Source organism: Channa argus, chromosome 3 (genome assembly GCF_033026475.1).
Source record: "Channa argus isolate prfri chromosome 3, Channa argus male v1.0, whole genome shotgun sequence".
In the NCBI taxonomy this organism is placed as follows: Eukaryota; Metazoa; Chordata; class Actinopteri; order Anabantiformes; family Channidae; genus Channa; species Channa argus.
Genome location: NC_090199.1, coordinates 25,654,208 through 25,671,280, shown reverse-complemented (window position 1 = coordinate 25,671,280; position 17,073 = coordinate 25,654,208). Strand labels below are relative to the sequence as shown.

General features: G+C 37.9%; 1 protein-coding gene and 2 non-coding genes across 3 annotated transcripts; all 3 read left to right on the top strand.

Moving 5' to 3' along the window:
• The first annotated feature begins 6,359 nt into the window (after positions 1-6,359).
• On the top strand, positions 6,360-15,684 carry LOC137124421 (multidrug and toxin extrusion protein 1-like). Its single transcript, XM_067499331.1, has 16 exons — positions 6,360-6,636; positions 8,537-8,638; positions 9,313-9,381; positions 9,623-9,771; positions 10,665-10,707; positions 10,812-10,856; positions 10,966-11,063; positions 11,245-11,342; positions 11,959-12,140; positions 12,222-12,330; positions 13,260-13,335; positions 13,611-13,680; positions 13,767-13,899; positions 13,998-14,092; positions 14,199-14,262; positions 14,343-15,684. The coding sequence occupies exons 1-16, from the start codon at positions 6,463-6,465 to the stop codon at positions 14,582-14,584; spliced, it is 1,749 nt and encodes a 582-aa protein (XP_067355432.1). The 5' UTR covers positions 6,360-6,462; the 3' UTR covers positions 14,585-15,684.
• Positions 15,685-16,598: 914 nt separating this feature from the next.
• On the top strand, positions 16,599-16,672 carry trnai-aau (transfer RNA isoleucine (anticodon AAU)). The gene has a single exon. It is a non-coding gene; the product is annotated as a tRNA-Ile (tRNA).
• A 217-nt stretch (positions 16,673-16,889) lies between these two features.
• Positions 16,890-16,961, top strand: trnaq-cug (transfer RNA glutamine (anticodon CUG)). The gene has a single exon. It is a non-coding gene; the product is annotated as a tRNA-Gln (tRNA).
• The last annotated feature ends 112 nt before the right edge of the window (positions 16,962-17,073 follow it).

Below are 17,073 nucleotides of genomic sequence, written 5' to 3'. Positions count from 1 at the left end.
CAATTTAAAAAATGAACTAGGGGAAACAAATTGCCAGCACCATTTCTGTTCACTTAATAAACTGTTTAACTTTTTCTTCTACGGTAATGTGACTTGAAAAGAAATACATAAATAAGTAGCAGTGACATAGTACACAACACCAGCTCTGTACTTTTACTGTATTTTCAGTGAACTGACACGATCGGTGTTCTCTAGTTGGTCCTACATGAGCAAAGTCATATTCATTGTTATCCTTTATGCATATAATATTTTATCAATCAATTCCTACATGTTGAAGTGCCCAAGGGCAAGACACTGAAATTTCAATAGGGAGGCCAGGATTTACTAATAAGAAAATAATGTAATTATTAAATACAGTTAACAACATGCAATATTGAGTTTGAGCCTGAAGATGGTGCAAGCGTAGGTCATGGTAAATCACTGAAACGTCGGTCACATTTTTTCAGCTTTGGTAAAACTGCACTGTTTGCATAATTCTCTAAAATATTTTTTATCCTTACCTGGTTTGATTAGGGTTATTAACCCTGATTTCCTAGTGGTTGTCAGAGATTTATTTGCACAACATTCTCGAATAGTATAGAACAACAGTTTTTAATGTCTTCGCCAAAAAATTTGTTAAAGTTTGAAAGGAGGCTCAGAGCTTTCCTTAAAAAACAAAAATTTGTTTGATTGCGGTGCCAATTTCAAAGATTTCAATTTTGGAGTCGCACAGCTTCATAAAGTCTGTATTAATAGTACTGCAGTTCTGTAAAGATCCTTGAATTCAGTGACAACATCAGAGATTTTTGAGAGTAAAAACTGATTTTTTTGACATTATTTTAACCATAAATAAAATAATAAAGGAACCTTCTATATTCGAGAACACTGCCAACCAACGACCATCTTCATCTGTTTTAGGATGCACTTAATGATTTGGCCACCAGAGGGTAAAATGCAAAACGAGCAATTACAGTAAGCCACACTATTGCACACACTATTTAGAGGTAGAAGTTAAAAATGTCAGATGATCCTTTGTTAAGATTTCCTTATACACCAATCAAATGCAAGGCTTCCAAGTCTGAAGATACTATCCACAGGCAACTTTAGGAATCTTCAGCTAGTCCGGTTGCCTTTTAAGGCCCCTGCGGAAACTAGACTACCAACAAGACTGACATGTACTTTGTTTGGAATTGTTCTGGATGATGTAGAAATGTGTATTATGTACATTATGTATGAGTGTTATACTTGGTTATTTGGTGAGATTTTCCTGATGTCAGACTCTCCAAGAATCTTTTTCTGGACAGCCCCACTGCCTCTTCTGATGCAAATATTCACCAGCTTTGTTTGCCATTTTCTATTACTGAGTAGGAGGCTTATCTGAGGTGGTGAAGGAGCAGTTGTTAATTCAGTGCATGTCCTGGCCTGTTTCTGTTAGGGAGCATCCACCAGCAGCAATACGCCCATATATTGAAGGACTGCAGGGAGCTTTGAAGGCAGGTGAAGCAGATCCATCCTCTCAGAGCTCCAGAGTAAGCTGCTGCTCCTCTTAGAATACCAGGATGAGAGAGTACACATGGGTCAGAATAAAGATCTGATGGACAGATATGATAATGATGAGCAGATGCATCATTTTCTTTTTTTTAATTGCTTAGATTTGTTGGTATACGTAATTGGTATATTTAAAGTTCAAACAGATGTTAAATCTTTGTTAAATTATTTTATATTGCATGAAACTGACAAATTGTAGCTAATATTTTTAATATCCTAAAACTACATATTTATGTGAGGATGGTGATGAGGTGATGCTGGTGCCAAACACTTTGGCTGGGCTGATATTGTTTTGTTTTTTTGTTAGTTAACATCACTGATGTTTCCACTGGCACTGGTTTGTTGTCAGCTTGTGACACCCTCATATCCCAGGTTCCACAGGAGTTGTTCTGTCTCCTTGGAGAAGCTCAGCTATGAGCTTTCGTATCAAGTTTGTTGTCTTGACCCAATCCTGTCCTTGCTTTCAGATGGGTTTTTTTTTTTCCTGTTCATCATCTGTTTACCCGCCTCATGCAGATATATGGGAACTGTAACTTGAAGCATGTGATTCTCCAGAGGGATTCTGGTTCTGTTTGCTGCCCTCTTTCCCCTGAACACTGAACCTGTAGTAAGTCTGCTGTCAAACAGTGCCCAGAGGTCAGCAGGTCAGTCTGGGTGGAGCAGAGGGGAGTCCAGGAGACTGAGTCAGCTACATCAGAAACAGATATATCATGTTGCTGCTAATCTTTGTCCTGTAGCTGAAAGTTTCCTCTGAAATTCATGCAGTACTAGCTCATGGAAGAATGTAGCACCTCTCTCCTTGGTTATATCTTGCTTTTTAGTGGTTAGAATGAATTACCTGTTTATCTTTGGTTTGGCTAAAAGTTGTTTGAGTTGTTCAGATATGATGGAGATAGGAAGAGATGAAAGTGAAAAAAAGGGGACCCTGACTGGACAAATTAATTTGCAATTGCAAGCAACAGTATTTGGAAAAACTAATAAAAATAAGGAGGAGGAAACTTCAGTTCATATGTCATCATGGTCAAACTGCCTTTCTAGAGCTCCTCCAGATGACATCATCTTAACTCCTAATGATGAAAACACTCCTCTGGGTAATGTCATCTGGAGGAGTTTTTCAGCTAGAAGCAGAGAAATATTTTTCATATAATGAAACCAGAGGAAAGTGTAAAAGCATTGATGTACGTTTACAACCTAAACTAAAGCCATAGAAAGCAAGTTGAAAATTGTTGGAAGTTGCCCTTTAATCTAAAAGCAAAAGAAAAATAGCCAAATCCAATTCAAGCTAGAGTGAGTGTTATTTTGACAAATCAGTGATTACATCACTACCCTGTGGTTTGTCACATGCACCTATCCTGTTCCCTGGATTAATGTCCCTTCCAATACTGAAGGTGTTAAGCAGGTCACGTATCAGGGGCTATAACCAAACCCTGATTCTTCATCACTGTCTTAAACACAATTTTCTACTGTAGATCAGTGGTCACAATGACCCACGGACTCAGCTTGCTGTGCCATAGCAACTTGTAAATAAAATTCCAATCATGGGTCATCAAGTAATGGATCAGTGTTGATATCAAGAGGAACACTATGTCATAAGTCTAGAGCACATTGAGTCCAGAGTTGTGGGTTTCCCTGATGTACCATATTAGTCAGTCCTAACTATATTCAATCCAGCCCATGCAGCATGTAAACAAGGATTGTTTAGTCTGTAATGGACACAGATTTCCAAATTCAAATTCACAAGTAATTTAAATAGTTGACAATCAGTTTAGCTAAGACTCAAAATTCCCTTTAAAACACATCTTCTTTATGTCATCGCACAAGGGCATAATGTTACGAGATGTCATCAGGTGCAGTTTAAGGTCCAAATATTGTTCAGCTGTGTTAGTGAAAAAAAAAATTCTGTGGTCCATTTTCACTATAGCCCAGTGAGTATAACTAATCCTTAAATCAATAACCTGAGTAAAACAGCTTATGTTTCATAATTCCATTCAGACAGTTGAATATTAACCAAGTTCATCATCTTTATGCAGACTTGTTAATACTGGAGTGTGATAGTTTACCAGGTGCTGAAGACAGTGAAGACCTGCAAAAGCCTGATTGCGTAACAGTCAATTCAGTTTCTCAAGTAAGACATATCATCTCTAAGATATGCTGAACAATCAAAAGAGACATCATCAAGAGACAAATGGCAGCTGAGGGGACGTGTACCCACATCACTATTGTCAAAATGCCTCTCTTAAAAATGCATTATCAGCACCTGTCCCTAATGTCTCTAATCAGACACTTTTAAAAGATATACAAGATGTACAAACAACTACTGTTCATCTATACACTTGTTACATATATGAAACATTTCTACTGTGAGAAAAGCTTTGTGTTTACAGTTTTGTGTTAAAAATCCTTAATACCTGCTTCGAACCTCTAGACACAAATGGCAACGGGGTCAGGAGGAGGGTGAACGAGTCCAGACAGTGGACCCGCCCCCCAGTGGGAGTTGTCATTTTACTAAAGCAGCTGCTTTTCACAACACGGCCTGATATAGATGAACACTGTGTTCATGTTTGTCGCTGGAATCATCTGCAGCAACTCGATGCTCAAATCACTCAACTTTTGTTTATGTCAACATTGAGTGGAAAAGTGGAAATGATGCGTTCAAGTAGCCAGCAGAACAAACTAGTGCAAAGAAACTTAGCCTTTCAAAGGCAGCAACATGGACATCATGTACAGTACAGTCACGTGCAATAGTTAGTACTCCGTTATTTTGAAATGGCAAAAGGAGTAAATAGACTTTTTTCACCATGATTAATTAAAGGTACATTTTATTTAATTAATTTCTCACTTTCTTAATTTAATGTTTATTATTAATACACTAGGTTAAGGGTTAAGTTGGCATCCCTTACATAGAGTGTAAAGGGATGCCAACTTAACATAATAATAACATAAAAATAATAATTTTGCACATTAAGCTGGTAGGGGTGTAGTGTACAATCCACTTTGGTTGCCAACAGCTTGCTTGTGTTAATGTAGCCACTGGCTACAGAGGCCCAGGATGCTCTATGCTTTCTACCTCCACGAACACTGATTTCTTTTTTCATTTTCGTTTCATTTTCCTGCCTTAACCAGCACCGCCTCAAGTGACATAATTTGTGACATAACTTGAGGCAGCTTATTACTTCTAGAGACACAATGGCCTTCTTAATTTTTATTTTTTGCACAGGTCCCCAAGACCTGTGAAACACTATGACGTATAAACTCTCTGGTACTTGTGCTCTGTTAATTACACAATGTGCCCATTATCTCTTAATAACACTTTCCAGTGACAACAGTATAGCGGAAGCGTATCTTCTGACCCTGAGACACTACAATCTCCACGACTGGACATATTGGCGTCAAGGGATACAATAAGGTGCAGTACAGTGTACACAGTCTCCATATTGGAAATAATGTTTAAATTAATCCAGACTACTGTGTCCTTCAAAGTATTTTAGGATTTTCTCAAACATAGAATATGCAACCCAAATGCATGAGATCTAAATCCACCCTTAATCAACGTTCTCCTTGCTCTGCTATGCTCTTTTACCATCTGCTACACTCCACCACACCCTCACCAATCCTTCAGGCATTATCTACTTACAATAAATCGGAAGCTGCAAAACTCACTAATCAAATCGAAAGGGTTAATATTCTCTGACTGGTCAATGGCGTGAGCCTCGAAGAAAAACCTTAAGGAGTTAATATTGCTGCAATGCTGCAAACATTTACAACTGTCAACCAATTTGTCAAATGATTTCAGTTACAGTACAGAGTTGATGATCCAAGTGTACAAAAGGAAACTTTGGTCCACTAGAAACTCAAGAGGTGTGTGTGTCAATGTAGGACTGCGTGAAGTGAATTATTTATGTGGTTGAAAATAAATAACAGTGAACTGTGTTCACAGACAAGTGATTTCTGGAAGTGTCCCTGAGTCCATGCAGTGATGTCCAGTTGAGAATCATGCCTGTTATTAATGCAGTGCCGCCTGAGGGACCAAGGATCACACGCATCCGGTTTTGACCTTCGGCCTTGTCCCTTGCACTCAGAGATTCTTCCTGATTCTCTGAATCATGTGATTATATTATATACTGTAGATAGTGGGATCTTTAAACTCTCACACTGAGAAACATTTTTCTGAAAACTGTAGCCACAGACTGGTGAACCTCTGCTCATCTTTACATACCCAGTCATGTTGCTGACCTGTTGCCAATTAACCTGATTAGTTCTCAACTGCTCCTCCATTTGTGTTTGATTTGCGGCAATTACTTTTCCAGCCTTTTGTTGCCCCTGTTCCAACTTTCTTGAGATGTGTTGCTGCCATCAACAATTTGTTTTTTTAATTAAACTGTAATGTTATACATTTTATAAACATTGGAAGCAGACTGACTGTGTATATCTATCTATCTATATCTATATATAGATAGATGGACATACGTATGTATATATATTAGCAAAGTGGGTAATTTTTTGGGGGGGAGTGATGGTCAATAATTAGCAGTGGCACTTATGCAAAAACCTTCTGCACACTGCGTTTTACAGGTCCCCACAAGTTATGATTCCTTATGAGAATTATATCCACCACCTTTAAGGGCACGCATACCGACCAAGTCTTTGGTTGCGTCTACAGATCAGTCTCACCCGGTCCAGCGCTGCAGTGACGAACCGAAGCATCCAGGGCACAGTCTACGTCTACAAAGACGCCTCCAAAGTGCGCGCTCTGATTGGCTTTGAGGCAGTCCCCAACGCACAGCACGTGCGTAGCCCCGCCCACGACTTCTCCGGTGGCTCGTGGACACCCTCAAGCTCCGGCCGGCTGGCATTTGGGGCTGAGGGACACGGGGGCAGCTATCACACACCAGTTAGCTCGGCTTATCTGTCAGGAACATCCTATGTTGTTTCGCTATGGAGGGTTTAGAGAAAACGCCATTTCCATGCATGAATGGAGTGAAGGGAGATGTGAGAGCCGCTGAAGCGGCTCCTGCAGCGGCTGAAAGTTGGGGCTCTTATCTGAGGAGCTTTTTCCCAGCAGAGTACTGGAATGAGCTGGTACAACTTTTCGGACTAGCAGGACCAGTGGTAAGACATCAGAGCATCTCCAAGCCCACTGTACCACGTGGGTCGCTTCTCAAAATCCGTGCCCTTTCTCTTTAAATAAATAATTAAATAAATTAATAAATAAAGTGTGCATCACTTTAAGCATCAATTTCTGATGCTTGAGGAAAAATACTCGATGTGTTTAATAATCTTAGGCTGTGCAACATGATACTTACACTGTGTTTGTGTCTTTGTGTTAAATTATTCCCAGTATATTAACAATTGTTAATGTGCATAAAATGTAATATTTTTCATACTGATGTTATTCGATTTATAGAAGCCACAAGTCGCGTGTCTGTTAAATAGTTGCATGGAAAATTATAGTTGTTTTAATAGTAATTTTTCACATTTTGAACAAAATAATGATGGCAACTGGATGGTCCAAAGTAGCTGGGGTCACTCATATTCTATCATGAAGTTTATCTTGTCAAATTACAAAATTCTGCGTTACACTTGATGATACCTGTATTAGTAAAGTGCATTAACTGTCAAAGGTTAATGTTTGTTTAATTACAGTCTTGACAGTCTTGACTTGTGTAGGATTTTCATTCAGCTCATCTTTTAATGTTGGAAAGGTTTTTTTGAAACGTCATATGTTAGATTACTAGTTACTATTTGTAGTTACTGTAACGTGGTACTGTTACTTGTTACTGTTACAAATGTCTAAAATAATGGAATTATTACTACAACCAAGTACTACATACATTAATAAAAACATGTACTTCATTTGATTACATTTTCTTTACTTATCTTTTTAACATACACATGGTAAAGTTAAAAAGTCCTAAAAACATCAGTTTAAATCAGCCAGTGTGAAACTCACAGGAAAAGGTGTTTTTTTTATGTGATAGCCGTTTGCATCCAGGAATAGCAGCCTTCTCTTGCTCAGCAGTGCACAGTGATTCAGTTGGCAGATGAGAGGCAGTTGAAAGTCAAACAAGACCCCATCAGAAATGTCAATATGCCGTAAAAAGGCATTTCTGCAAAAGCCAAAAGATGCCAAGCAACAAAATTAATGTTATCTTTTTAAAAGAAGGAGCTAGTGCAGAGCATCTTGCTCAGGGACACACACGCTGGGATTTGATCCTACAATTACTGGATTCAATGCTGTAGCTCTTCCCATTGAGCTACCAGGCCACCTCATGTATAAACTGTGCCACAACACATATTAAATGTTGACTTTATTAGGACCTTTGGCTCTCAAAGCACTCAGGAGGGTCTATAAAAAGGTACAGTACATTAATGAAAGCTATTAAATTCCAGAAGTTGCATAATTAAAATTTACATTTCTGATGAAACAGCATTTGCACTAACTAAATGTGCATTAAATATTAAGATTAAAAATAATGTTTTACTCATTCTGCCGTTTGAAACTAAGGTGAGGCAGCATTTTGCACCCAACTATATAAACTGTAACATTGTTACCATCATATAGTGTATAATTGTTCACACTTAAAGCAACACATAGATTTACATTTTTACACACATGGTATATTTGATTGTTACAGCTGATTGTTTTTTGGGGATGAGGCACTGATTTCACTGAATAAATGTACATTATAACTCTACTTTTTAGGTTACACCTATAGATGAATGTAATCACATTCTAATGTAGGACAGTGTTTTGTACCTGAACTAAATTAAATGGAGTATGTGCTGGACTACTGTAGTATGCTACAGTCTATATCTGTGCAGACAACATGGTACTGCACTGTACTTACTGTTACCTACAGTCTTGGGTCTTTACTCTCTTTTTTTTTTCATTATTCCACAGTGTGTTTTGTTATATTGTACATGTATTTGTATAAATAGCCGATATCTTATTTGTACAAACTCAAAGATGTGTTTTACTGTGTGTGCTGTGTTTGTTTTTGCACTCCAGATCCTTTCCCAGGCCATGGTCTTCATGATCAGTTTCATCAGTACTGTGTTCTGTGGTCACTTGGGAAAAACTGAACTCGCAGGAGTATCATTAGCAATTGCAGTAAGAAGACAGTCAATTAAAAAAACAGTATATCTTTATACACTACTTGCAAAACGCTAGGAATGTTTGGCTTTTAGGTGAAATTTATGAAAAAGTTCATGCTACAGTGATATATCATTAAAGTAGAGCTTTTAAGTAGAGGCATGAAATGGTAATTTCTATATCTCAAACAGTTTAATAAAACAAAAGCTAACACCAGTGCTGGGTAAACCACAACAAAAAAAATGTAAATGTTTCAAAAACTTTTCAACTGTTGGATGTAGTCTTGGTCTCATGATGTCAAAATGTGAACAGCATGATGAAGAGGACTGTTTAAATACAACTAGTCATTGAACCAGAACTGTCAACAGTGGTTGACTCATGAATCAGACATGATCCATGAATCATTTAATGCTGTTAATCACCTTGTTAGACAACAGCATGTTATGCAATGCAAGTACTGAAACACTGAACAGTCAGACATGTGCATTCAAAGGTTTAGAGAAGGTCAAATTACGTTCGCTGTTAAAGGTTCTAGAGCATTTTAGGTGCATTCTGAAATTTGCCCCATGTCCAATATCCCTATCTTTTTGTGAGTAGTGTATATATCTGCTAGTGCTCACTTTTGAATGATCTACTGCCTCTATTGGTGTATATTTTTTCCTAGATTTCTCTAAAGTTTTCATTCATTTCAGGTGGTAAATGTGACTGGTATTTCCATTGGCACAGGACTGTCATTAACTTGCGATACCCTCATATCTCAGGTAGTGTCTTCATCTAAGTTGGTTCTTTTCCTTTATTTATCTAGCCAAGATAAACATGACCAGTACCGGTCTTGGGTTCCCAGGTTGTTCTGGGGTCCCCTAAAAACAATTCAACAGTGTGCCGTTGGGCCTTTTGTATCAAGTTAGTTTTCTTTGTACAGCCATACCCTTGGTTGCTGGTGTGATCTGGTGTGTTCTCCAACTCTGCTTATTTGAGTATCTGTCCACCTCTTCCATGCAGACGTATGGGAGTGGTAACATGAAGCGTGTTGGTGTGATTCTCCAAAGGGGGATTCTGATTCTGTTGCTGGCCTGTTTCCCCTGCTGGGCCATCCTTATAAACACTGAACCTCTACTACTTGCTGTCAAACAGAGCCCAGAGGTCGCCAGGTCAGTCAGTATTTACTCGCCCAATAACCGACACATGCACCATGAATGGACGCAATAGCTTGGTCCTGTTTGTTTCTGCAAATTCATCACCTCTTCATCTAATCTGCATTAACTTAGTTTAGCCACAAGGGGTCAACATGTACTGTATGTAAGAAAATCATTGACACCCAGGAGACACAGAGCAACATAATCATTCATTTAAACCTTTTACTTGACTTTTAGTTTTGGTTTGGTCTCCAGCAACTGTTGAGGGAAATATCTGGCTCTTTATCCACTAAATGGTCCACCAGCTAGATAACATTGATTATAGCCTTTTAGAACAGTATCTACACACAAGATTGTGTCAACAGTTGTGCATGGTGCAAAGTGATTTGGTGAAATATTGTACTATAAGCTTCACTGATGACTGTCGTTATGTTATCACCACATGAGTAATAGTCCCAGATAATTACCCCAGGTCTATCTTGTCCCCAGAGGGTTCTGATGAACTAAAGTGGGAAATCCAAACTCACAAAACGTTTATTGGCATTTACTCGATTCAATTAAATTCTGCTAGAAGAGTTAGCTGTATCACCTTTCAGCCCCTGTGGGATTTATTCCACCGACGTAGATCCAGTTGTTAGCCATGCTGACAGCATGCCTGTAGCGACATCAGTGTTGGTCAGTGCACGCGTTGATTGGACTACCTTAACTTTTGAGTAAATGTCACTGCAGTTTGGTGAAGTCCTTTTAGGGTATGAATTATTCATTTATACATCAAATCCGAAACCCTGTTGACTCAAACAACCTCATTCATCTGTCAAAATGACCTAAAATAAATTCATTCAACATGTATATATTTACAATCAGATGTCTCTGTTGCACAAGTTCATTGTTTGTCTTTCCACACGAAGTCTCTCTCAGCTGTATGTGAAGATCTTCATGCCCGCTCTGCCGGTGAGTTTGGCACATTGTTGCTACTGATGCGACAGATACAGACCTTTTCACTTTCAGTAGCTGTTCGGCCAATTGCCTATTTACCTTTGCCTTTCCTCCTGCAGGCGGCTTTTATGTACCAACTGCAAGGAAGATATCTCCAAAATCAGGTAAGGCTCCCGTTCTTGACAAAGTTTAACATGGTGGTAAATATTGTAATGAGTTAAACACGGCCATTAAAGTGAATATTGAGCCTGGGTGCTTTGCTGTGCTTTACAGGGAATTATATGGCCTCAGGTTATCACTGGAGCAATCGGAAATCTCCTTAATGCAGTCATTAACTTCATATTCCTCTTTTATCTGGATTTGGGTGTTCCGTAAGTTTTCCTACATCATTACTATATTGCTAATGATAGTGGTCAGTCACAGAAGGGAGATGACAACTTTTAAATTACAATATAGAGGGTCAAAATTTAAATGTCACTTTTTGTACCATTATTAGAAAGTAATCAGTCACAAAGCATTTATCTAAAGACATGTTCATAATGTTTCTTTAAGTGGATCGGCAGCAGCCAACGCCATCTCTCAGTATTTGCTGGCTGTGGTCTTATATATTTTCATCTACTGGAGGGGTCTGCACAAGGCCACATGGGGAGGTGAGCTCTCCTTTATCACAACATGGAATTGATCTGTGTTTTTTTTATTTCTCTTATTTAGCCTAGTAATTTCATTCTCTTTCATCCATCAAGTCTGTGGTCTTTAACAACAATAGTTGCCCATTCGTAATTTTCCATGTGTCCATATGTTTCATTAAATTATTAACTCTCCATAACTGTGTAATCCAAGGTAGACAAGAGGTTACAGTAGTGAGACAGACTAGTGTTAGTGGCTTTTTCATTAATCACAAGTTGCATCATTTGGCAGGTTGTACTATCGAGCCTCTAGCAATAATTTACTAGAAGAACAGTAACTCTGACTTTAATTAATTATTTATGTATCAAACTGTCACAGTTGTTGAAAACCAAAGATTCAAGTGTAACACACTTTAGTAACAACCGAAGCCTAGTGTTAGCATTACCTTTTCCAGGATCATGGGTGTTTGGGTTTTATCAGATGCAATATATTGTGTTTGGTAATATTTGAGACTTTGATAAAGATCAAATCCTATTTTATGACTAATGCAGAAAAACAGGAAATTGCAAATACTGAAGTGCTTTTTCTTACTACTGTGTATATATCCTACACCCTTTGCATCTGACATCTGACCCCCAGGTTGGTCACTCCATTGTCTGCAAGAGTGGGGTACCTTTGTTCAGCTGGCCATTCCCAGTATGCTCATGCTTTGTCTGGAGTGGTGGTTGTTTGAGGTGGGAGGATTCCTGGCTGGTATCATTAGTGAGGCCGAGCTAGGAGCTCAGTCGGTGGCATATCAGCTGACCCTTGTAGCTTACATGGTAACTTTAATTATGATTACGTTTTAACAAAAATATTGATTTGCTCTACTTTTGTGTATTACTTATTTATTTTTCCTACAGTTCCCACTAGGAATGTCTGTTGCTGCCAGTGTACGTGTTGGAAATGCTCTTGGTGCAGGAAACATAGAGCAGGCTAAGCTGTCGTGTAAAGTCCCCATCATCTGTACATGTAAGAACCAGCACACACAGTACAGACTGCCTGAATGTAAACAATGTAAAGTTGTGAGAGTATTTTAACATATTCTAAATATTTATTAAGCAAAATCATTACATGAGACAAATTGATAACTGAAGTAATCTTTTATGAAACTCAAGTCATCATGATAAAATGGTATTTTTTTTAGGTCTTTGCTATTTTATATTTTTATTTCACAGTATGACTTCAGTAGTATGATTAGAAAATGTCATGCCAGGCACAACCCCTTAACTTATAGCTAATTATTATTAAAGCCAACATTCTCTCTTTTTTTATAGTTTAACAACCCACATGCTACCGTCCTTCTTCACTAATGGGGTTTGGTTTAATACCTTAATATTAAATATTCTAATACTTTTTAATGAAAAGGAGTTTGTCAGAGATTTACAGTAGCAGCACCTTGTTGGTGATTTTAAAATAATTTAAACATAGTTGTTGCTATGCCTGGTTGATATACACAGACAAGTTATTATTTATTATTTGTTTTTCACATCAGTTGACTTAAATAATCGGTCACTATATAGTTAATAATTTTTTACATAAAGCGCTGACCCCATTACCTTTGATGCTGTAACATCTGCTATGATCCTGGAATCTGTGCTAGAAAATTAAATGAAAATAAATGATGGGATAACATTTATTGATAATTTTTAATAGGTCCTTTAAAGTTCATAAATTGTTGGTTCATCTATTTAACACTTTGACATTATTTAATTTTATACATTAGAATCTAGATAAAATGCTCTGTGCTTAAAATATCCATTACAGTATCACACTGTTGTCCTTGAAGAACAATGCAAGCAAATATTGAAATCAATCCCTTAAAAAAATTTTCAATGTCCATTCATTGTTCATCTTTTTAAATAATATGTTCCTCTCTTTGTGTCTTTTTCTTGTTGCAGTCATAATTTCGTGTTTTGTTGGAGCTAGTTTCAGCTTATCTAGAAATGTTGTTGGATACATTTTCACCGCAGAACAGTGAGTAAAGTCTTCACTTTTTTGCCCCGTGAGCTCACTTCTCACTTCCACATTTCTGTTTTACATTGACTAAGGTTATTATTTTTATGCCAGCTGACAAAATCCTTACTAGTGATGCCAAAACCACCACTGCTGACACAGCGATTTGTCATATTTTCTCTAACCTGTTGCCAAATTTGTTCCATTTGGGGATTATGTTGTGTCTTATTACTTGTTTCTTTACAAAACTTTACAAAAAAAAACTGGATGTGCTAAATCTATCTTGATGTTTTCAGAGATATTTTACAGAGGGTTGCTGACGTCATGTTTATTTTTGGTTTCTTGCATCTTGCTGATGGCATTGCGGTGAGATACTATTTCCACACCAACTTCATGGATTTAAGATATGATATGGACAATTTTTTTGACTAAAATCTGCTTCTTGTGAACAGGGTGTGACTGGAGGTGTCCTCAGAGGAGCAGGAAAACAGTTTGTTGGTGCTCTGTGTAACCTGGTAGGATATTACTTCATTGGCTTTCCCATTGGTGTGTCCCTGATGTTTGCGGTGAACATGGGCATTGTAGGTAAGAAAAAAATGCATGAAATGACTGCGGTTCTGTCTCCTGCTTGTATGCTAACATTCCGGAAAACCAATGACTGTCTTCTTTTATCTCTCTAACAGGACTATGGGCTGGACTTACCATTGGTGTGCTAATGCAGTCAATTTTCTTTATTGTTTATTTGTGCAAACTTGACTGGAAAAAGGCTGCTGAAGAGGTGCAAACCTGTTGTAAATCTTACTTGGCCATTTTTAATTTTGCTTTGAGCTAAACTTGAAGTGAAAACAATCTTATTAACAGCTGTTCCCAATGTCTCTGATCAGGCACGTGTGAGAGCAGGAGTCCAAGTGAAAGATGAAAAAGATATGGCGGGGATAGAAAATCTGGGTAAGCACAGATGAACTTACTTGTTAATTTCTTATGTTTCGCTTATTGTTGATACTAAAGATACTTCCTCAAACTTCTAGACTCAAATCAGAAGCAGATTCAGGTCTTTACTACTGCATCCGTATGTGAGAGTGGTGCAGAGAATCACATAGACCTGGAGATGCACTTTCCAGGTCAGAATAAATCCACAGCCACGACAGTGGGACATGTTCTCTCTGTAACACAACTGGTTTTAAGACGTGGCCTGACTTTGCTGCTCATGGTTGTCATTCTTCTCGCTGGAGTCTTCCTCAGCGACTTCCTCATCATGCTGCTGAAATGAGTCCTCCAGTGACACAAGGTTGGCAATTTCATAGCGTCAAGCTTCACTAAATAATATTTTTCTATTACTTTAACACCAAATTACTTTGTAGTATGAGAAGGTTCCCAGTGCTGATGAGCCACCTGAGGATAAACACATTAGTTGTCAGTCTTTAGTTAGTGTAGACACTGAGTGCCAAATCTGAATTAATCAAGGCGACAACAACATTTAGCAAACCATAGATTCTCTAATGTTTTGTGGGGGGGGACCAAGCAGACCAAAGCATAGCTAAATGCAAATGTTAAACATTTAGTTTGGCTCATTAAACGGCAATACTGAGGATGCTTGTTGTGAACTGTTGAATGTGTGTCTACATAAGGCAGATTTAACCATAGCAGAATCTGATGTCGTATTTTTCAGCACTTTATGCAACGCTTTTGTTCTTTGCAAAGAGATGAAAATGCTCCTTCAATGTAGCTGTTCAGACACGTCATGTTTGCTTTAGTGTTCAAACATTACACCCACATCACCATGAAAAGCCCTATGAGTGCTGCAGGTTTAGTAGCATACAGATTATGCCAGGAGTTCAGCAGATTAGGTACGGTTGAAAAAGGGAATTCCAAAGGGTTTTGATATGTTTACATTCTGTACCAAATTAAATTCATATTTTAATAGAAATATATATTCAAATAATGACATTATAGATCCAAGACATAAAGAGTCTGTACTATTTTGATATTGGTGGTTTGTTGTTGAAAGGCATAAAGCTATTTTAGTCAGCACTTGTGGATATTGCTGTATTTACCCTATACAGTAGTAGTAGTAGTAGTAGTAGTAGTAGTAGCAGTAGTAGTAGTAGTAGTAGTAGTTGTCAAACAAAAATAGATGATTAGGTTGTTCTGTACCTGATTCACCTTATGCACTAAATGCACTACATATGCCTTTTTTTATATGCCTTTGTTAGCACAGGTGAGAAATACATGAAGTGTTTGTTACCAAATAAAGTTATCAAATTAAAATTTACCAAAGAAGATATCTGTATGTAAGCCATGCATTGAGAATATTTTCTATTGTATTATTTTTGCTGTTTTCTCAATATAAATAAAATTTTAAACTATTTATGTCATCGTGTTTTAGATCAATGTATGCATTTACCCAACGGCTTTTCACATTATGAACTACACTTCACTTTCAAACACATTTGTACGGTACAAAACAGACCTTTGTCATGGTTTGGAGAACGTAAATACTACAGTACGAGAACCTAGGAACGCTTCGGGAAAACTTTGAAGTTATGCTCCTCGAGGCAGAGACAGTGCAAAGATACTGTAGCATGATGAGGAAAAAGATTTGTTGTTGTTTAAAAAAACAGTTTGTATATTTTCTCTGTGGTCACTGATTTATTTGAGTCAAGTCCTCTTTATTCTACTAAACATTTTGCAAGAAAAACGTAATTGTGTACAGTGTTATGTAAAAGATAACATATGTAAGACTTTTTAAAATGTAAAGCAAACAAATAAGCAAAAACAGGGTGGCTTTCAACATGGCTGCTGTAGCTGGCTGTTAGACAAGAACAAGAGAGGGAAGAACTTTTAAAGGTCAGCCTCCAGGTGTCAGGCATCTCATAAAGGTTAGTGAAGGAGCCCCTAAATAACTCCTTCATAACTGAAAGAGGTGCTAGGACACCTACTATATAAAAACCCAAAACAAACAGCAGGACCTCATAAAGTCATTTGAGGCAGCTGAAATAAACGCCTGTATCTGAGATCTGTATCCACAGACCACACATCTATTGGTGCTGAGAAAACCAGGCCCAGCATGACCTCTAGGGCTCTGTGCAGAGAAAGAACAGGAAAATGATTGAACTTTGTATATGAGGAGTCGACTCTGCTGTTAGAGGTAAAACGTTATTTCAGCTGAGAAATGAAAGATTAACTCTTGTTAGGTGCAGAGGTTTAGAAAACCGGAAGTAGCTTACAGTCTAGCGCAGATTTACTTGTTTAGATCTAAAAGTGTTGGAGGCATTTTCGACCTGGGCCGGTTAGCTCAGTTGGTTAGAGCGTGGTGCTAATAACGCCAAGGTCGCGGGTTCGATCCCCGTACGGGCCAGCTTTTTGGGTCTAGTAGCATTTTACCTTTTAATTTAAACGTTTTTTGTCCACAGCCAGTTACTTTCACTTGGCACAAAAAAAAACAAACATCGTTGATCCTTGTTCATGGAGGAAATCGATTTTGAAACAACGCGTGTTCACGTACTGTTATAGCTTAAGTGAACAATAGCTCAATACGACATAAAATACCCAATCCCGTTAGTCATCGCTCAGTTGGTTCCATGGTGTAATGGTTAGCACTCTGGACTCTGAATCCAGCGATCCGAGTTCAAATCTCGGTGGAACCTGACTTTATTTTCTTTATTTTGCGTGATAATAAATAAACTTACTGGGAAACAGTAAGTCTTCTCACGAATCGTGGAGCATTGTCCTTTATTTTTAAAAATGACAACCATGTTT